Source organism: Morone saxatilis, unplaced genomic scaffold (genome assembly GCF_004916995.1).
Source record: "Morone saxatilis isolate NCDOM2014 unplaced genomic scaffold, NCSU_SB_2.0 Contig22, whole genome shotgun sequence".
In the NCBI taxonomy this organism is placed as follows: Eukaryota; Metazoa; Chordata; class Actinopteri; family Moronidae; genus Morone; species Morone saxatilis.
The window spans coordinates 19661442-19683833 of record NW_023339785.1 but is presented as its reverse complement, the minus strand read 5'-3'; the positions used below and the strand labels follow the sequence as shown (position 1 = coordinate 19683833).

The 22392-nt window shown below is 41.4% G+C and overlaps 1 protein-coding gene across 1 annotated transcript; it reads right to left on the bottom strand.

The window, feature by feature from the left end:
• Window positions 1-870: 870 nt before the first annotated feature.
• On the bottom strand, window positions 871-21853 carry cyfip2 (cytoplasmic FMR1 interacting protein 2). Its single transcript, XM_035669882.1, has 30 exons — window positions 21677-21853; window positions 16161-16310; window positions 15970-16059; window positions 15107-15184; window positions 14314-14415; window positions 13903-14084; window positions 13724-13820; window positions 12961-13089; window positions 12748-12852; window positions 12567-12655; window positions 12168-12405; window positions 11860-12012; window positions 11205-11344; window positions 10960-11107; window positions 9909-10062; window positions 9615-9771; window positions 9427-9523; window positions 9269-9345; window positions 9055-9163; window positions 8787-8906; window positions 8491-8690; window positions 8315-8402; window positions 8028-8171; window positions 7786-7876; window positions 6147-6277; window positions 4427-4499; window positions 4186-4280; window positions 3796-4034; window positions 2932-3079; window positions 871-2832 (listed from the first exon to the last, which is right to left on the bottom strand). Exons 2-30 carry the CDS (start codon window positions 16275-16277, stop codon window positions 2665-2667), a joined length of 3759 nt encoding a protein of 1252 aa, XP_035525775.1. The 5' UTR covers window positions 16278-16310; window positions 21677-21853; the 3' UTR covers window positions 871-2664.
• Window positions 21854-22392: the final 539 nt, after the last annotated feature.

The window sequence follows — 22392 nt, the reverse complement described above, 5'->3', positions numbered from 1 at the left end:
TCCCGGTGACACACACAACAACAAACGCTTCACCGCTGAAATTTCAAAAAAAAAAACGTCAGACGTACGTTCACGCACGTATGGCCAATAGGCATCCAGTTCTGGTTGACGTCATCCACCCAGCCTCGTCATCCTCCCGTATGTTCTCGTAAATAACTGATTTAAATGTGAAGTATTTGTGGTATTTATACTAAGAATGAATACATCAATATTAGGAAATAGAACATATAGCCTGTCAGTATCAGAGGCAAAGTCTAATTTGGTCATAAAGTTGTTTTTAGTAGTGTGCATTTATATTAACTTAAATATTTCTTTCAGAATCACAAACGTTAGTCTACATTTAGCCGATAACCAAACCCTGTGAAATCTTATAGGTATTTAAGGAGACATTTTATTTATGTATTTTACTGCCGAGTTATATTTTCTGAAAAACGTTTCCCTTACATGTTTCAAAGCTTTGGCTACAATACCAGGTATGTAAATGGTGGGAAATATTAAATCACTTCTATTTATTTATTCATTGGGTCTAAAAACTGTACAATCTTATGGTATTTAGTCTAAAGAAATATCAGTCTGGCTTAAAAAAAAAACCCATGTGAAATCATACAATTTAAACTTTTTTTATTCTCCTCATGTCATTAAAGTATGGCCTTGTTTGCAAATGTGAGTCAGTTAACAAACCCACCCAGTTAATTAAGTTATCCACATGAGTGGCTGTTTCAGGTGGCCCAGAAACACCTGAAACAGCAAGTCTGTTTACAACTTACTTGTGTTACTAATACTCAAAATGAGTCTAAGAGGAGCACCAACAAAAATATTGGAAAACCAATATCGTAAACACAACTTCCATTTTTTCAGTTAAACATTTTTTATTTCATGGAAATACAACATAATTTCAAATCCTTTGCAGGACCATTGTTGTACATTTTATATTCTTTTCTCCATTTTTTGTACTTCAAAACATGGTCACTTGTACAACAATATCATAAACAAAGCCTCATGTCACAAATGGAGCCATTGATGACAATAAATTACACTTGCCATGCTAAGGTTTTGAGATGATACATTGGTACCTTCATTTTGACTAGATTAACCTTTAAATGAACAATACGTCAGAGTTGAATAAATATGATAAAAAGACACTGGAGTTACAAAAGAAACTTTGTTCATTCAAAACAGAGCAGAAAAAGATCACAGGGCTGTTTTGGGGGGGGCTACTTCTTAATAATGAATTTGTTTTCCTTCATATGAAAAAAAAGGGACAAATTTTGCATATTTTGATAACACTGCTAAATCTAAAGCAAAAGTCCAACAATAGTAAATACTGACTATACTTAGGAAACTGCCCTTTAATTATAACTGACATATTAGTTATGATTTTTTTTTCTTTACTGTATGTGCAGAGTATTTCAGGTCTGCTAGACCAACATCATCCATTCACACTCAAAACAGGTTAATCTAGTACAGCACTGTCTTTATACAACCTAGAGGTATTTTCTAATCTTGTTTCTTTTGTGTTTTTTTCACTTTTGAAAAAGCAAACACATATACCCAGATAAAGATGCGTCTTTTCCAAATTGTAAATAATAATATCACTGTATTCATGTACAGAATATAAAAATCTTTCCAACGGACAAAAGAGAGAAAGAAAAAACAGCTGATGAGGTTTTCCAGCCAGTAGTAGAGAGGCAAGTATACCAAGGATGTGTAAATTAAAATATTCATAATTAAAAACAAGAACAATTACAACACTCAACACTTCACTTAGTTCAACAGTGAAATTTACAGTGGAACTGGTACCAAATAAAAAATGTGTCAGAAGGAAGGAAGCAAGAAAACCAGATAGTGGGTGTAGGATAAATAAAAGCAAATCAAAGATGCGGTGTAGCTTCATTCCTTTCAACGCAAGCAGGTGAAGGAAAAGTGAGGAAGAAGTATTCGAATGCATCATGATAGACACTATGTATTATGAACATGGGCAGACCAGATTATTATACAGATGAGTGAAGAGTTTAAAATGTATCACGATAAACAGGTTTGGGTCACGCATAATGGTAGCACAGGTGTACTGGTGCCTGTGCTAGTACTGTTAGTAGCTGTAGTAGCACTTGTGGAGCACCATGTTTCACTTAAAAGATATTTATATAACTTAAAAAATTAGTTATTTGTTTTTTATTTAGTACTTCATTTAAACCTTGTTAGATTTACTTTTTCTTTCATCTCTTGATTGCAAATTCTGAAAAGGCGTTTATGAGTCCCAATGGCTGTGACTTCAAACAAGTGGCTTCAGATTATAAGACAGAGATACTCTTTTGGCATTTGTGTCAGTGGTCCAATCCACAGGTGTCCAGCGGAAGGAATACGAGAAGGCATGCATGAGTCAGAGTGAGAGCCATAAAGATAGTAAAATTAAAAAAAAGAACAGTTGTGAATATACACTTCCACCTCTGACCTGGTCCACTTCTAAGGGTTAATGCTTCGAGAATTCAAAGACAGACACATTTTAGATAGAGGAAGAGTTTGAGAAGATTTGTCTTTGGATACTTGAAGCCATTGTGGAGCCATCGTGGTAATCTACACCTCTACCAGACCAGGGAGAGGCAGAAATTAGTATCACAGCTATGTGTGTTTGAGTGTGTGTGTACTATGTGTGAAGGGTCTATTTCAACAGGTGGTAGCCAGGGATTGGTGTATAGGAGGCTGGAAACAGCGAACGTGTTCCACAGTGGAACTGTCCGTCTCCACCGCCTTCATGTACTTGTTGAGGATGGCAAAGATCTCATTGTTCAGGATCTGGTACTTCCTAATGCGGTCTGCCATCTTCTTCAAGGGCTGTCGAGGAAAAAAACAGAACAGAAAAGGACTAAGTCAGATAATATCCATCAGTGTATTTATGCTTGTGAGTAAATGTAGTGGATAAAGTACACCCACCACATTCTTGATGATCTCATCCTTGCCATCCTGTCTTTGGACTTTGAGCAGGTGGTAGCAGAAGTCAAAGAGGTCAAAGCGACGCTGCTGTCCCAACAGCACAATGATGGCACAGCCGGCCCAGTTCAGCCCATCCCCAAAGCATTGCCTGGAAGGTAAGGCAGTGCACGTATAACATATTCAGCAAAATAAAATATAATGCAATTTAGTGCATAGTTCCATCAACGACTTTTATGCTAATATATTCCAGAAAATATGACAGGATTGCATGATTAATTGTGCGTCAGTAAGTCGTCTCTTCTGATCCAAGTGTACCCTATAGCGTTTTTATCAGCTGCTACGGTGACAACATGGACCCTGTATGGACTTGAACCAAAGTGTGAGCATGTATACACACCGCAACTTCACTCGTTTAAATTTATTTTATTTGTGTTTTTCGGCTCTCCTACTAGAGAGAGTAGAGCCATGTCATAAGTGGCAGCATGATATGATTGCTTTGTTTCTACGGCAGAAGAGGTTTATCACATCCTCTCTTTCTGCATATAGCAACTTTTCCTCCTCAACCATGAGTAAAAATATTGGGGTTTTTTTCCCACCACATTTCTGGTGTTCAACAGATCAAGTATTCAAACAAACACACAAATCTCTCTGGGAAAAAAACAGGCAAAATATAACCTATTTTTAAATATCATTTGCATTCCATATTGGTAAACCGACATGCAAGTTAATCTAATCTTATTTTTTAAAATGAATTACATGATCATGTTTGGCTACACATGTGATTGATGACTAAAAACAAAACCAATTACTACAAAAATACTACACACTCCTGCAGCACAAACACATTAGCCAGGTGCTACTTACTCTGCTGTAAACTCGTGTGTGCCCACAGGGATGCAGTACACAAACTGCATGGCACTCCACAGGCGGTGGAACTCCATACACTCGTCAACGTGCATCACACCGTTGGTGGGCGGAGGCCCACGCCACACGGCGTCATGCAGGAAGCTGCGGATACGCGTCAAGATGACCTCGAACATGGACAGGCCGCAGCACAGACGCTCTTTGGTCAGCAGGTCCCCCTCACGGGCAATGGCAATTTGCTGGTAATATTAAAATGTTAAGGGAGAAAAGTTTTCAAATAAGTATACAAAATACACCACAAAGTATGAGACACAAATTGTCAGATTTGTCCTCATCCGTCTACTTTTTGCCTTGTCAGCCTTACTAAATACAGAGTGGTGCTAAACTCACCTGTGGGGTTCCCAACCTCTCAATCAGAGGCACAAGGTGGAGAGGGGCGTACTTTGCTTCCAGCCTTTTCATCCTCACCTCCAGACGCTCTCCCTCTATAAAACACACAAAAACAAGGAGAGAGATGTACACACTGTACAAAAATGACAGATAAATCATTGCACACTGGTCTGAAAGCATCAAATATGACTTTTGTTAATACTTCTGCCTTTAATTTACTGCCTGTAACCATTTTGTATACCTTTGATGTAGACCCTGGGCAGAATGTTCTGGAAGGGGGCGGCATGAAGCAGGTCACACACCTCCTCCTGGGACTAAGATTTAAGCATAGTACAAAAAAGGGTCATTTCAAGGAAAAAGAACAAACACCCACGTTGCTTTATGGACATCCTTACAGAGCATGCAGGTAGCCATGAGGTGATGTTGAGTTTAAAGAACGTGCCCAATACTTCAAGCTGAATTCCTTCACTTAGTCTCAATATCAGTTAGGTTTGTTAGAGTTGTGCTACAACTAGGAACAATAGCTTTTAAAGCATATTTTAAGTGTTTAAACTGCCATGAGCTCCATACTCCAGGAGTACGCTCATGGATTACTCAACACTAAATTCGTCTTATGCAGAGAAGGAGATGAGATAATTGAATGAGTGCGTCTGTGTGTATCATGAGGCTATGCTTATCAGGCCATGATGACAGGCCAATATTAGCAGGATTATAATTTGTCATACTAAGTACAACATCCCATCTTATATGGTTTAGCAGCAAGAGGTCAAGTTCATAACCATCTTAATAAACTCTCATCCTCCTGGGTAAAGTGTCAGTGTGTTAGTGGCACTTAGCTATGTGAAGTCCAGCAAGGTGGCTGTCATGGTGATAGTGTTAGTCAAGACAACAAGCTATAAATCAGACTAAATGCAGAGAAGCATAATCTTCAAACTATCTGGAAACTAAAAGGTTGATAGATGAGAAAAGAGAGCCATGCAACCATAGAACACCCAAACACACTTACAGGCAGTCCAAACCAACATATGCAGAAACACCCTATACACACACAGGTCCGTGCAGTCAGACAGAAATGGTAGAAAGAGCTGCGTTATATGTAGACAGGCATCCCAAGTGCCCAGAACCAGGAGAGAGTATGGAGGAAGAAGTGCAAAGTTAAGCACATGACCGTACCAACAACCAACCAGTAATGTACAAATCACCTCTTCCATGGAAGAAAGGGACAGAAGATCAATACAGCATCCAAATGTGTTTTTTGACTTATTCAACTGTCTTGATCAAATTTCTTTTTCCAAATAAAATTAATTTCTTTAGGCTTTTAACTTTATTTTCACTTATTTCTTAGTAAAATATAAAATACACTAGAACTGCGTCAGTCCTTTTGTTTCCATGGCTGATTGGAGGTGAAACCGTGTGTGCCAAAATAACATGGTGAAGAAGAAGAAACAGAAACAAAGCAGCCCAAACCAACAAGAAGACAAAGAGAAAAAGACATTGGTCTCTGTGTTATTGTGATACAAATGACAAGACCTAAATCCTTACCACCTGTGGTAGATGCCAGCGTGTAATGAAAAATAGAGTTGTATTTCAGAAAAAAAAAAACATCAAAAGATCAAACATACTTGGGGGCCTGACCGTTTCTATCCATGACATTTGATTGAGGATGTTAATCAACATCATAAATTGGGCAGAAACCTTCAGGCACCCAGTTTATTGGTCAGCCACACAAAAACATGGCAGTCAAGAAAAGCTACACATTAGCAGTCCCTGAACACTGAGCATGCTCAGGAACCTCAGAGGGAATTGACAGTGGAAACACAATTATTGTGGCACAAAAAACAACAACATAGAAATAAACACAAGATATCAAAACAACAAAGGAGGAAGAGGAATATATCAACAGGAGTATAATAATATAACAGTCTGATGGGAAATGGACACTTGTAAAGGTAATGTCCTACCAGAGCTTGCTCGATGAGCAGGCAGAAGAGGATGGCATTTCCCACCTCCCTTAAGCTCTGGAAGACATCTGTCTTCAGCTCAGCATACTCAATGATATCCTTGAGCTGATGGTGGAAGAACTCCAGGATACCTGGAATGGCAGAAATTGAAGAAAAAGTACAGCCATGACACCTTGCTAAATCCACATTTCTGTCACACACAAAATCTATCACCGAACCACCTTTTTACTCCTACAGTCGAACGCACAGCCAAGCAGTAAGCGCCTCATTATGTCATTGATAATCTTTTGCTACCAAGATTATGTCAGCGCGTCTGCCTGGCTGTCCTGAACCACCTTTGGTCCAAGTATCAGGCCCTCACAGCTGAGGCCGGGAGGATCATTAATTGCTGACAGTGAGATCACAGGCGGTAAGCCAGGTACAGAACTCAGGGTACAGAACATCAGTAATCTACAGATTACTAAGCCCTCCTCAAAGGGATATCCCATCTGACTGGTGTCTAATCTGCACACACAGGTTCGGCCATAATGCACCGAGGACGGTCACGAGACACACAAAGATGCAGTAAGTAAGCAGGTCGAAAAGTAAATAATCTTTTACAGTTCAAAAGGGACCCTTTGTATTCCTCATTTGAATTCTGAAGCATTCCTTTCCTTTTCTGGGGTAATTTCAATTTTATTTCTGTATTGCATGCTGAAAAATAGATCATTTAGAACTCTTTCTGTCATTTTATTTCTATTATATTATACCACCTATCCCAAACCTGATTTCCCTTGCAGCAGAGTCGCTATTTCTCCTCACTGTGTCCTCAATTGACTCATTTACACCCCTCCTAATGGTTTTACAATACTGGCTGGTTGATTCTTGTTGATGTAGTGGTTTATATGTTGTCAGCATTTTTTTTTCTTTTTCTGGCTGTGTGCTGCAAATATTTATCAGCTGCTCTAAGTTATATCTTATGCCAGTAATGTTTCCAAGCCCTGACTGCAGTTAAAGAGGCAGCATGTGCACTGAGACACTGCTTAGCAAGGAGTAGGAGTGTGCTGGTATTAAAATGGGAATGGAACTGCACTGTATGCATGGAAATATACTGAATGTAGCAAAAAATAAAAATAGACCTGGTGGCCTGTTACCTTTTATCTGACTCAAGACTGACTTGTTTATGTGCTTTTGTAAGATGAAATTAAAATGTCAATATTATGTTGGACACCTTTAGACCTACATGTGATGTGCAAGACAGACTATATCACGGTGTAATAATATTCTTAGAGTTTGGTTTTTGTCCCTTTGCTTGTTTTCTATTTAGTGTAATAGAGGAAAGAAGAGAAAATAAAAATAATTATATTAGTAATATTGGACAAAGTGAAATTTTGATGTGGATACAGACACAGTATAAACATAGTCCACCAACCAGGTAAGGTTAATGTGATCATATTATTGGCTAAGGTCACACAAATCCACTTTGTATTTCTCAGTAAGACTATGGTACATTTTCTGTATGCTGACTGTTACTCCTCTATGTATCTAAATGTAATGAATATAACTTATTATGACAATTGATGTTGTAAATGGTGCCAGTTCTACAGATATAACCCCACATGCACTCTATTCACTGTAACAGCGGGGACTATAAGCTCACCTGGGGAGCCATACTCATGGCGCGGTAGGCGGCAGATCTTGGGCATGACTTCTATCAGTGTTTTTACGTACTGCAGTATGGTGCCCTGTAGCTGCAAAGTGACAAGGAAAATAGATAGAACACAGCAGGCAAAGGGGAAGAGAGGGCACAAGGGGAAACAAAATAATTTACTGTAAGAATGCAGCACACTGAGTGGAGGGAAATTGCATTTTAGGGATGCAATGGAAAATAAAGATAAATACCAGGCTCTTGACAATCTTAAGGAGCTCCTCCATCACTACAGCAATGCCTTGGTAACCAAGGAGACGGCAGATGGTCTTGAAGTGAGGCGGTCCAACAAAGTTTCTGTAGGAGCTGTATATGTGGGAGTAGGCAATGTTCAGAGGCTGAGAAGAGAGAAAAAAAAGCCGAGAAACAGTGTTATTTTGGAACAGCAGGAGGACGGGTTTCCTTTACACATACTGCTACTACAAGATTTTAGGAAAATCTTTACTGTATTAACAAATACAAGTCATCAGTGGCACCATACCTTGGACCCATACAGGTAGTAAGGCTGCACATTGGCTGGCTTGTCTCTTTGAGGCTCCTGGGTGAAGGGAATGGCTGTGCGTACGAAGCTGAAGACAAAATTATTTTTAAAACCAAAAGGAAAAAAAGACAATTAAACATAAATGCATCAGAACAAACATGCACCAATGAACTGACCGGTTTGTGGATCCGTTGTAGCAGTAGTTGGGGAGGAAGTCGAAGTTGAGCTCCCAGAAGACATGGAGCGTGATTCGTCCATAGGGAGCGGAGACGTTGTGGTTGGCCTCGCGGAACATGGCGTCAAAGCTGTCCAGGGTCATGTGCTTGGACAGGAGCCGGTGGGTTAGTCTGTTGATCTCCAGCAGCCACTCCAACTCCTGTCGAGGAAGGATACAGAATTTGTGTGAGAAAGTTGGAGAAAGCTCAGTTTGTGCCCTGGTTTTGGAGTTCGAACTCCTGGTGTGTGATCTTACCACTATGGAAGTGAGGTCCTCACTCTCAAAGCGGCTGATGGCGTGGTCCAGAGACTTGTACATCGCTGCCGAGATCCTCTGGGTGATCAGACGGTTCAGGTCAATTGAACGACCTAGCAGCTGCAAGACACAAGAGGAATGGTCCAAAAAGGTATTTCATGAAGGCTAAAATGATAATTGTCAGTGTGTATCCTTTCATGTGAGAAGTAGAACAGATATAATGACACCCTAGAGGAGCCACAGAGGACTGCTTTCATGTTCACAGTACCTGTACATGTCTCTGTTTGAGCAGTGTCTCATAGCGGTTTGATGGAGGGTATGGGATGATCACGCCATAGTTTTTACACTCTGCTCTGAAGCGCTTGTCTAGGAGGACACTGTGAAAAACATGGCATGTGTTTTACCAAATGAAGTTTGCAGAGTGCGACAATATCTGCCAATAACTTGTATAACATGTATAAAGAGGACGTCACTTCTCCTACCTTCCAGCCATTGCTTTGTAGTAGGCAAATATCTGATCTGCTAACTTGTAGACAAACTGATCAAAGCAGAGGTTTACCTAGGAAGAAAAAAATACGAGGGTCAGTTTTTAAAGAGCAAAACTGAGGTAAAGAGTGGTGCATTTGAATTTTAACCTTACCTCAGCCTCGATTTCATCATAAAGGAACTGTTTCTTGAACTTAGTGAGAGCGTAGTAGCCGCTGTCATTATACAAGTCTAGAGGATACAGCACATATCTGAAGGAGGGAGAACGGTAGTTATAATACAGTCTCAATGTACAAACACAATCAGAATGTGTCACTGGTTTTTGTCTTTATTTTATCTTACTCCATCATGGAGGGCTCCTTGGTCTCCAGGATGTGGTCGGTGAGGATCCAGGGCATGGACATCTCAATGGGGAACTGGATTCGGCGACCCATGGTTAGCTCGAGGAAGAACTCTCTGAACCACAGCTGGGACAGGTCACAGCACTGCTGCAGGGCCTCTGCACAGTGGAAGGACACACGCAGGGAGCAGAAAAGGAAGGAATTACATCAAATGTCAGATCTACAGGCATTGAAATTCATTTAAAAAACACATCAGATCATTTGTACGAAAGCGGCTTCGATATGATCCACTCACCGCTGAAATTGAGCAGGTGTGTGAAGAAGAAGGAGTGTTTGTGGAAATCTTCTATGGCCACCACTATGGGTCCATCCAGACTGCTACGGAGAGTTTTCTTTGACCCACTCTTGTCTGCTATCAATGATTCCAGCATGGTGCGCACCATGTACAGCTGCAGAGGGAAGACAAAGGTAAAAAGATTAGTCACAGCAAGCATTAAATTAATCATTAGTAATAATTTGCCACCACATTATTAAAAAAATATATTTTTGTGATTATTTTCTGATTATACTAGGTCCAGCATATAGAAAATCATAAAGGTATAGTGCAGTGAATTCAGAGAGAAATCATTCTCTCGTCTCCTAATTCGCTCCTTCTCTTTTCTATTCTAATGCCTACATGATCTAACGAGGGGAGCGTTGCCTAGTTACACCATCCACTAAACCTCACTCTGATCTCACGCTGCATGTCAAACGATTAGTTTCATTTGACAAAAATGTAATGAGTGAAGTCAGAAGATAAGTAGACCATTAGACCTGCTGTAAAAATAAGTTACTGTAGGGAAATCATTTTTCTAAGAGGTTGAGAAGATATATGTATATAGTATGGGAAATACTATTATACTCAATTATTTTATATTGGTCAGAACCAACGGCCCTTTAGCTTCTTTCCCCAAGCACTCTAGGGATCCACATTCAGCCAGTATGGGTTATTTTTAGGGGGTGAAGTCATTTGGCCATTTGCACTCCAGGCCAGTAGGGGGCAACAGCATGGCTATGGTCACTCACTATTATCACTACTATTATGTAATGTAATGCCTTTTTGCACTTGGTGTGTTTGAACGGCGGGAGGCACAACATCTCTTCCAAAGCGAACACTACAGCGAGATAAAGATAATTTATGAACAGCAAGCACGTACTACAAGTCAATCCTCCTCACATCCTGTGCACTTCAAGCCCACAGCGACCCACCACTAACAGACATCTGCTTCAGGTTAGTGTTTGTCCCATTAAGACCAAACTCTAGCCATTAATATGGCACTTCAATCCTGTTATGTCCCACGTCTTACCTGTGTGCTGGAGGGTCCTACAGCCCTGCGGGGCACTTTGATGTCGAATCCACCTTTCGGGTCCTTCTCCCCCCTCAGACAGGGGTCATTTGGAGGTTCCCTCGCGCCCTCCCAGTCACAGACAGTCTTTCGAATTGCCTGAAGAACACTACAGACAAAGGAAACAGAATTACAGAAGTGCTTTCGATCTTTAAGAGACGAAAACACCAGAGCCATAAGATCAGATCATCATTTTACGTGTGTACCTAATGAGGACGTTCTTCTTCTTGCGTACAGCCTGGCGCAGAGGCTCTCTGAGTGTCATCTGGGCAAAATCCTGCAGTGCTGCGTAGATGGTATTCCTGATGGCCTGGTTAAACACGGACTCCATCCTGCCCATCAGAACCTACACGGTTCATTAAACAACACCATGGTCATCATCATCTTCTTGGTTGTAAGGGCTACTCACTTCACTATTCAACTCAGCATCAGAGTGTTCCTAGACATGTTAATAATATAGAATATAGTTACTTAAGTTAAAAATTAAAAATTAAGTTGAAAGATTCCCAAATCTAAAAAAAACAGGCTTATCCTTTCCCCCTGTCTCTTTATACTAAAGTAATCTATCCTGCCTCTGGCTGTAGCTTCTCCTTCAACAGACACATATGAGAGTGGTATTGAATCTGACTCATCTGACTCTCAGCAAATAAGCAAATACGTGTATTTCCCAAAATGTCGAACTATTCCTTTAAGGTTAACAATGGATGACATCAAAGCTGTTTGGTGGACAGGTTCTCGTGTTTGATTCAATTTTTCTGGCTTAATAAGTTTTGAACAGGAGCAGGAGTTTTGACCACCAGCTGATGAAAACGTCAAAATAAAAGAGCTACTCAACACCTGTTAGGGTCACTGGTGTTTTACCTGCAGCCCTTTGATCATGGCAATGACCTCCACCAGGGCAAATTTCTCCTCACTGGTGTAATTGTATCGTGTGGCGCGTTCATACTCCTCCGCTGTGCCAGGGCAGTCCTTGTTACAGAATTTATCCGTGGGATGGACCAGCTTCCACGAGTACTGCAAGAGACAATGAGAGCTTTAAATAGATCAAAGCTTCAACAATCAATGGCAAAACCGCAAACTTTTTTATACCTAAACCCACACATATCAACTGCAGCACAAACAACTTCCCCGCCCACGTACGGACACAGTCAACCCCTTGCTTTACTCACAACTTCCATGACGTGCGTGCTCCACTTGGACAGCAGTTGCAGACCCCTCAGAGCAAGGTCGAACAGCTCTCTGTACTCCTCATCGGACTTCTGGCTGTCCAGGCCCGAGCCCGTCACCACCTCACTGTTACTGTAGCGCGCCAGCTCCGAGATGAAACGGATGTGGTCCTCCCTGATCTGCACCATCTGCTCACACAGGTTGTACTGTGGCGAGATGCTGCTCTGGGTGCACGTCCACCTGGGCACAGATTGGAGAAGATGGATGATTGGGGGTGGGCGGGAGCAGATGGCATGGTGGTCAAGAATTGCTGGTTTCGCTTGTGCTGGAGAGCGTTAAACTAATTTCTAGTTTACAGAAATGCTCTCCAACACCATGGCTGGCTAGACGGGTCTACTTACTTGGACTTGTTTTCTTCGTAGTGAGCACTTGTCTCAATGTAGCGTGACAACTCTATCTGCATGTCTCCGAACAGGGGCACCACTTGAAGCTGAAAAACACAGCAAATAATGGCTCACACTCATGTCATGCACACAAATGCAACTCAGGATAAAAGAGAGGCTGAAAAAGCAAAAGCCTTACTTTGAAGAACTTGTCAATCTTGCTTAGGTTGATCCTCTTTTTGGCATCTAGTTTGTAGATATTACTCACATTCCCATCCATCAGATACAGACCGAAGCCCATCACCTGACACACAGAAAGATGATTTGTTTTACATCAGGAAAGGACATTTAGCCAGCTAAAGTTCAGATTGTTATAAGTTGGCGGCAGGTAAAGATGACAAAATGTGCGTACTTTAAGCAGCATGTGTTTCTCGCTGGGTGTCAAATACATCTTGTTCTCATAATAGTCTACACAGATGTTGACAATGTCTGCCAAAAGTTCCTCGTAGCCAGGAATCACCTCCAACTGTTGGTGCAGGCACTACACAGAAACAGAGATGGAACAACAGGTCACCTTCAGATAAATTCATTCACAGACAAATGCCAGAGATTCTACCCTGCGTATAGATATATACGTGAACACTGATGATACAGCATGAAAGAAGATCCTCAATAATGCAATCATGGGCCTTTAAGTTATGAAAAAAGCTGAATATATAAGGCACCATGCAATCATTTTATTTAGCCAAAATTATTCTCAGCACTGAATCTGTCACTGGACTGTGCTCACATCATTGTCTGACTGTAACACTTACTCTAACATTTAAGTATGTAAGTTGAATACTGTCTGTTCATGGGGTCAGATGTTAATGTTTAGGTTAATAGCTAAATTGCTCCTTAAGACGCTTTCATTCAGACTGCACAATCTGTCTCATCACCTTTGGAGAGTAAAAATGTGAGTCATTCATCCACACAGCTTGTCAAGCAAGTCATTTTCTGGAGTATTAGGTAAGAAGGGTGCTGTAATTCTATATTATTGCAGACTGAACATTTGTAACCGTCACGGTGTATAAAAAGTCTAGCTTATTCAAAAAGTCCACCCTCCATATCCTCATATAGCAACACATTTTTACACCACACACTGTAAAGACAGAGTCTAGACTGTGCACACCAACCTGAGTGATCCTGTTGTGGTTGGCTAAAAACATTGAGAGGTTCTGGGACTCCTGGATGGACTGAGGGTCGGCCATCTTCCTCAAGAATTGAGCTGCCCTGGAGGGAGAGGAGGAGAGGAATGTTAACTCGGCTCCAACTAAAACATTCTACAAGAATTCCTTTATTTGTGGTTCACTACCTTTTGTAGGCAGAGTGATCATTCTTAACACTACACTTCATGTTCTTCAGTTCATCCAGAACTGCAAACATGTTAATAAATTTGCCCAGAGTGAGCAGGTAGGCCTCAGACACAAAGTCCTTCCTTCTCTCAGCGTGACACAGACGCTTCACTTCACTGCAGAAACGTTCTATGGCTTTCCGCTGTAAAGACAAAGAAATCAGAAAATCAGGATAGAATGAATTGCTTACTGACAAGAATAGATTTTAAAAAACTTTCTGTGTCCTAAAAGACACAGAACATGCAAACTCTTAAAAAGTAAATATATGCCATTACATGAGCCCAACTGTAGGGTTTTGCTTGTCTCTCAAGCCTTTCAGGTCCAGTAAAACATAAAATGTAAAAGACACTAACAGTGCAGATGAGTCTTACCTGGAAGTACATGAACTTCATGAGCTTGGTCACTTCAGGTTCTAAGACCTCCACCGTTTTCTCATAGATCTCCACTCTGTTGGGCTGCTCATTGCATTTCACCTAGCAAACACAAGAGGGTGCCAACATACAGCTTGATTTTGCAACAACAGTATCAGTTTAGCTCAGCTCATTCATCCAACATTATAGTTTGTTTGCAGGTAAGCATGATTCCAAAAATTACTTTTTGATAAAACATTATTTGTCTCTCTCACTATATTTGACCCACCACGGTAGTCCAATTATCTTATATGAGGAAATTATGTCACATGCAAAAATGAAGTTAGCCAGGTAACACTAAAGACCCGTTGAGGTAAATGGTTTCCAAATCAATAACTAGATTAGAAATCTATTTCCAAAATAGGATGATCCCAGATTTATGTTAAATGTAACTGGTCAGAAAAAGTACAACGCAGTGTAGAGGCAATATGCTGACAGCTGAGCTTTTCTTTTGAACAGAGCCAAAAATCGTCAGGTCTGGAAAAGGGAACAGCCACATTTCATTTTCAGCAACCCTTTTGCAGGTTGAATGTGCCAGTTGACAAGCACAGCATGACAACTTTACAGAAATTCAAGTGACAGACATTTTTATTTTACAGATAAGTTGCAGCTATGATTGGTTTAATACTGGATCTCTTCTTTGTGGAGTCTGCTGAACACAATCAGATCACGCAGGAAAGGAAAATTTGACAGGGATGCAATAAAAAAGGAAGAGATTAAGTATCTAAGTGCAAATTTTGTGTGTGTGTGTTACCTGGGGAATAGCTCGGGAGCAGCTTCTCCAAGTGTAAAGCATCACAGCATACTCATGTCCTTCCTCCAGCATCTCATTCTGCACAAACAGACAAAATGACAGATAGAGGATGGTAAAATTCTTTGTATACAAATACAAAGACATCATTCATTTTGAACGGTTACAGCAATATCCGGCTGACAAAAGTGGAGTAAGAGTGGTTCCATTATTCGCTTGCATTTCTTACTTGTTTAATATCTGTATACACATTGAAATTCTGCAAATGCACTTAACAACACAGAATACTAGGAGATTATTATGAGATGTAATGTATCTCAGACAAGGAATATATTCCAGGATGAATGGGGCTCGATAAATATTTTAGCAGGGAAACATTTCTCCCATTCAGAAGTCGGTGAGACAGATTTCTCCATCACTCCGGCTAAAGAGAGGAGTGTCCTCAAATAGACCGGCTTTGACCTCAATGGGACTTCCTGATTAAATAAGGTTAAATAAAGTGCTACTTCCCCCTCTTTGCCAGTCAAATCACACTCTCCATTCATTCACCATCAGGGGAAAGAGGTTTACTGGTCCACTGCCTGCCTGATTTGCCAGTGTGTGAGGGAAGTGTGTGCCTACATGAGTGTCCGTGTGTATGTGTGTGTCCTGCCACAGGCCTAGCCAAATCCAGACAAAAGAGCCAAATGATAATCAATTCACAAAAAACAAGGCTCTCTTTAAGGGTGTGAGGCTGCTTCCCACAGTCGGCTTTGTGTTTACTGAAAGGGGAAGAGCAACTATTTAAAATAGACAACAAATAATAGATCCAACTAATCAGATGTAGAAACCAATATGTGTTTTTTAAACTGGTGCACGTATCTCACCATGCTGGAGTGGACTGTAGCTTGCTCTATATAACGGGCGATGCCGGTCACAAACGCGTTCCTGTCTTCAAAGTTGGTGTCAAAATTAGCCTGCAGAAGGAGGGAGAAAGGAGTGAAAAGGGTGCATTGAAAAAGTCTGAACAACTGGGGGACGATGGTGGGTGGCGGTTACAGTGAGTGCGGGCGCGTACCTGGTACATGATAGAGGAGGGAGGGGGTTCGATGCATGGCTGCTGGTCCGGGAGGGGCAGCTCCTCCAGCAGGTCCACGTTGGACAAGGCATCCTCCAGGGTCACGTGGGTCGTCATGGTAACAAGGCGTCACTCACACAACACCCCAGTCTGACAGAAATAGAGAAAGAGAGAGTGAAGATATGAGATAAGGATGCAGAAGAAACTCCATTACATAAAGTCAGAAGATGCAAGATGGGATTGTAAATGCAACCAGCGGTGCTTGCAACTTTTATGGATAAACAGAAGAAATATGACTTAAAGTATAGTATAAAAGGTTCTGTAGTTAAAGGTAATAGAAAAATGGTTGAAAAAGGCTCGAGGCCAATAAGTTAGGTAAAAGCAATGACAAAATGGTTGAAATAGTTAGCTAAATTGCTAAAAGTATTGGATTTAACAGTTTACATGGATAGCTGGTGGTACTGGATAATGGAATGAAACCATAAGCTCAATCAAAAAGTTAAAAGTTAAGCAACATGCAGTTTAGGTATGTTTAAATAAATACATTTGAAACATGATGGGTGGTGATTAAGATGTAGAATCAATAGATCAAATGAAAGAGGTAGGTGACAGATCACAATTGAAATGCTATAGTCACATGATTTATATTTTCACTCAGAAACAAATACGCCCAATATTCTCTTTGCATGTCTAGACAACTTGACTTCCTGTTTGAGCTATGCAGTGCCTAATGTCAGCGTGTTCGCTCTGCACCTGTATCCTCTCCCATTTCACTATATGTCAATAGCAGACTGAAGCTTAGAGGAACTAAAGGGCAGAGCCCCCTCACTATTTCCATACTTTTCATTTGACTAGAGGCATATTTGAAGCGTGTGATTCTTGAAATGCCTAGACCTGGAAATCTCATCTGAGAGAGGCAGAGAACGGCCTGCCAGTGAATGACATCTGACAAATGCAAAATGGGGTATCTTTAAAAGGCAGTGGACCCACAGCCAACTGCATTTTAGCAATAGCACTTGCAATTTTATTTTATATTTGTTATCAATTTAAATTAATATTGAGTGATATACAGTATATAAACCATGAATGTACATGCACAAGGCTGAAAAATCCATAGCTGTCATACTGACTCTACTCCATCTGATCCGTCCTTGAAATAAACGGCTATACCCCCTTAAAACTGTACCGTCATTGCAGTGCCCTCTTCCTCATTATAAAAACCCCCAGCCCAGACAAAGCAGTGTGTACGTGCCCACCCATATATCATGTGCCTCTAAGAAATGGGTGTTTTACATCTGACCTGGCTGACAAGGCTGACAGGGCCGATAATCAGCTTAATATTCACAGCCAGAGAGAGCACAATTAGAGCTCAGAGGAGCAGTGGGGGGCAAACAGCAAAGACAAAGAAAGGCAGATCAAATGAAAATGTGGCTGTCTGCTACTTGCCATAGGTGGACAAAAAACTGGTAACACTTACTCCACTTACAGATAGTTTAGAGAGTAATTGTAACATTTCAACTGCTTTGCTTTGTCTGTAGAGGTTTAACATATTATGTATAGAGTGACAAAACCGTAACCACAGTAGTGTGATATCAGAAAGCTGTTGTTGAATCTTAACAACTTAATTAATTAGCTGTTGAAAGTGGGTTATAGGATCTTATATAGTCAAACAGCTTTTTATTTGTGATGGTAGTCAGCCACAATGAGGATCACATGAACAGATAGGTGAACATACCTACTTCCAAACACGGTAATATAATATAATACTACACACAATTGGCCGTCAATACAACTAAATGTCTAAGCAGCAGCATGCTGACAACTGTTTGAATGTGAAGCCTTTGCTTTCTTATAATAAAATAAGTGTAACTTTCAAACTCAAATTCTCATCAAATTGTAAATTATCATTGTAATAGTGACCAATTTCAGAGAAAAATAAATAAAAACAAAGTTTTTTTGTAGCAAGCATGGATTACTAAACACATAGACGGACAACTACATCATACAGTCAGTAATACACATTGGTGATGATCACGCCCATACGTGCAGGCACAATAGTATGATCACAAATGGAGTGAGAATGCAGGTGGGTGGAGTTTCCTGTTGCATCAAACTGTCAGAGTTAACATACAAGAAGGTTATATTTGCATGAGGTAAACCACTGGGCTCAGGCCAACACAACACCCATAGCTGAGTCATCAAACTTCTAATGATACGTGAGTGAGTGACTGTGTGTTGTCACAGAAAGAGCCGTTCATACATAGGGGGTAATAAGGTTAATTCATCTGGATTCTTATGTCAAATATATACAGCAGCAGTTGTACTCTCAAGCTGGGAGTTGGAGTCCTTTGCAGAAGCCTTTTATTTCTGCTCAGTAGTCTAGGTAACAATAAGGATGGGAATAACTTTGATGCACTGCAAGTATGAAAATGACATACGTAAAAGACCTGCAGATTTGAAATTTGTTCAAATCGAAGAAGGCCGCGTGCTGTAACCTTGTGATTTCCTGTATTCTTTCTACTGCTGTTGACTTCACAATCTGGATTCACACGTCCTTCAGACTTCATCTGGGTATTTTTAACTGTTCAGCTTATAGAAAATGAAACATGCAGCTTGCTACAAGGGGTTCTGTCAGGCAGATAAACATGCTCAGTGCTACTAAACTCCCATCTGTGCTTGGGAGTACAGACGCAGACTGAAGCCCCAGTTGGCTGAATAAACTTTCCCACCCTGTACCCGGCTCTGTTCACCAGTTGGTGTGTGTGTGTGTGTGTGTGTGTGTGCATCTTTACAAAGCAAAGGGCCCCTTCATTCCCTTCTGAACACTTAGTAACCTAGCTGTAGGCCACACATGACAACTCTTTAGAAAGCCCATATAGTTGGAAGCTTGGGAAAATGAAACACAGAACATCATTGATATGCACAGTAAATTCCCCCTGGCCAGCCTGACATTCTAACTAAAGCTACTATACGTCGAGAACTGGGGTCAGATTTCCTCATGACAGAACTAAACCATGAGGAATCAACGGTTTTGAGGAAGTGCTTTAAATATTACAGCTAAAAAGAAGAATGAGACAGAGCAGGAGAACTACAAAAATAGCTAGAAGCAGCATTAACAAGGATGATGTATCTTTTGTAGAAGAAAATCATGATCAGTATGTGTTGCTGGGCCTTTGTGTAACACATCTTTGCTGAGAGAAAGACAGAGAGTGAGAGAAAGTGTGTCAACTGCAGGGTCACACCACTCAATGGGATCTCCCCCCAAGGCTAGCTTTGTAATATATATTCATCCTCACAATAAGATGCGATGTGATCAGCGTAAAGGAAAATGATTTGCGAGCATTTGGATAGGCACATAGATCACTTACAACACATTCACTGACAAACACACACACACACACACACACACACACATAGACACCTATGTGCGTTCCAGCAGAAACTGTGCGGTCTACAGTGTGTCATCGTGTGCAGGAGGGCTGACTGACTGGCTGGCTGGCTGAGGTATTTGACAGGCTGATTGTCATTTCAGAGACCGGCAAAAGCAAAACTGCTGTCGTCTCATGATCCCCATGATGTCATGCTCTCCTTTTACACCAATAACAATGACCGTCACATAAATATGCAACATAAGCCTGGCTCACATGACCAAGCTCAGATAGAGGATGGTAAAATCACCAGCCTTTGAATTCACAGAATACTCTTTTTTTTTAGGTTTTTAATAAAGATGACTTTATAGCTTTTCAGTGTCAAACTGATGCAACTTTAATGGCTAGGTCAGGGTTTGTGACAATGCGAGGGGTTTTTGTCCACATTGTTTACCGCCACTTCCCTTTTCCTTGGGTGTGTTTTGTTTTGTTGGTTGATTTTTTTTTTGTTGTCTACAGGCATTTTGCATGCGGTCTCTTTCTGTCTTTCAATTTGCTGAACTGAAAATTAAGCAGAAACGGTAAAACCAGCTGCTATTGGTTGCTCATGGTCAGGTTTATGGTCAGGATATACAGATGTTCCAAAAAAATGGTGGATTGAACTTTCACTTCTCTCGACAGTTCACACTTGTTCTGGCCAACCAACAGTCCACAAGCCCATAAAAACATCCAATCTACAGTGATATAAAACAGACAAACAGAGCAAATCCCCACATTGGGGAACCTGGAACTAGGGGAATCTTTGGCACGTCTGCTCTATTTGTGACTCAAACTAATTTACTGATAACCAACATACTTAGAAGCCATTCATTTTCCACTAATCAGTTTATCTTGAGGCATCAGATATTACAGTGAGATCGCAGAGGGGTCTCACCTCAAGATTGAATGCCAGGAGCAACCAATAAAGATACTATCTCTCATATGACACATCTATTGCATGTCTGCCCTGTTCCTGAAGAGGAATCCCCCCCCCCCTCCATTCAAAGGGTTTTTTCAGTGGATTATTTCCTCCATGTCCAAACCGAGGGTGTAAGGAAAGAGGGCGCCACATGCTGTACAGATTGTAAAGCACTTGGGCTATATGAATCAAATAAACCTGACTAGAAATACTACTAGAATATCATTTTTGGGGGGTGATTTTTCCCCCCCCCCATGTAGCATAAATCAGAATTTGCAGCAGCATCCACAGCCTCACCATTACATCACTGCTGGTTTGGTGAGGGGCTGGCATACAGATTTACAACTCTGCAACAGCAGCACATCCACGCACGCTGCTCAAGATACCGGGTGGGTAGATCATGATCGAATGGAGAGATCGATCTAATAAACCGAACAGCGGTGTTTCTGCATTTGTGTGAAACGGAAGTAGGTGAACCTGTCATCCGTGCATCACTAGCAGGCCTGTGAGCGCTATGATGGCTGGGAAATCGCCCGTAATGCTGTGGATCTCTGCTGCTCTCGTATACACGATGTGCCCTGCTGGTCGGTGGGTCAAAGCGGCGATATAGGAGAGAGGGGTGGTGGGGGGGGCACATAAACGATGAAAGAAGAGTGGAATCGGGCCATCTGAAGCACCGAATTCCCTCTCCTCATCACAGCGGACGTCTCGTTTCTCTCCGTGCGCCGAGAAATAAAAAATCGAGAATCGCTCTCTCTCTCTTTTTTTCCCCCTTCCTTCCTTCCTTCCCCGTTATCCATCTTCCATCCGTGTGCACTTGCCACAAGCAGCAGGCACCCTCTCTCTCTCTCTCCTCACCCCACCCATCTCAGCGTGAGCCACGGCGCCGATGGAAGCTAACGGGGATCCCATTCATGTGTCACAATAATCCGCGAAAAAACCACCGGGACGCCCTCGATGCCGGCTCCCGAGAGAGGGGCGAGATCGGCCCCTTGTATCGGTTATCTGTAGAGATGAAATAACAGAGATGGTGCACAGGGCGAGGAGGAAGAAAGGAAAGAGAGAGAGAGAGAGAGAGAGAGAAACCAGCTCTCCAGACTCCAGCCATCATCACTATAACCCACCGCACATCACCGGCCCCGTTCATCTGTAGCGCTGCGGCTCCATCCTTCGCTACATTTGCCACATACCTGTAAATTGCATATCCGTCCGGCGATACAGAGACGGGCGGACGGTGTCGCGGTCTGCGACGGAAGGTCCGATGTTTGCTGATCTTTGGTATTTTTTTTTTTTTCCTCTCTCTCCTCGTCTTCTGTGCCGATTGATGCTCTAGTTTCGCCCAGTACCTACCCAGTGCTAATCCACCCCACACAAAGAGCAGAAAATGGCTGCAAGTGCATTTTCTTAAAGGGCCAGGCACACTGAAGTGATGATGATGATGATGATGGTGATGAGGGCCCCCACCCTCCACGACATGTTGAGTCTGTGCATTTGAGCTTTCGTTAGGATGTTTTTTTTTTTTTAACTTCACTGTACCCGTGGGGAAAGTGTGTCTGTGTGAGCAGTGAGCTTTGATCCATGGCATAGACCAGGGGGTTAGGGGTATAAGCAAAGTGCCATTTGGGATTATAGTGTGTCTTTATAGTGTATCTCTTGGTGTTACTTTAATTTAGTTGATTATGTATGATTTTTAAAGATGCATGTTAGACACAACACCGTTTTATTCAAACAAAAGCAATGATGTAATGATGATGTGGGACAAAGTTAAATAATAGACCCCTGGTGGCAAGATGTGTTTGGGCCGTATTGCTCCACTCCTCATTTTATTCTTAATTCTACAGTTTAAATTGTGTTCAGCGTATATTATTTATTTTATTTTGAGCTCTTCAATTTTTTTATTTTTTTT

Excerpts from the sequence above, each read along its gene's own strand:
- cyfip2 (XM_035669882.1), bottom strand. The coding sequence starts at position 16,277 with ATGACGACCCACGTGACCCTGGAGGATGCCTTGTCCAACGTGGACCTG. Across the intron at positions 15,185-15,969 it reads CTACAGTCCACTCCAGCATG|AATGAGATGCTGGAGGAAGG; the intron begins GTGAGATACGTG and ends CTGTTTGTGCAG. Across the intron at positions 9,524-9,614 it reads AAGGAGCCCTCCATGATGGA|ATATGTGCTGTATCCTCTAG; the intron begins GTAAGATAAAAT and ends TCCCTCCTTCAG.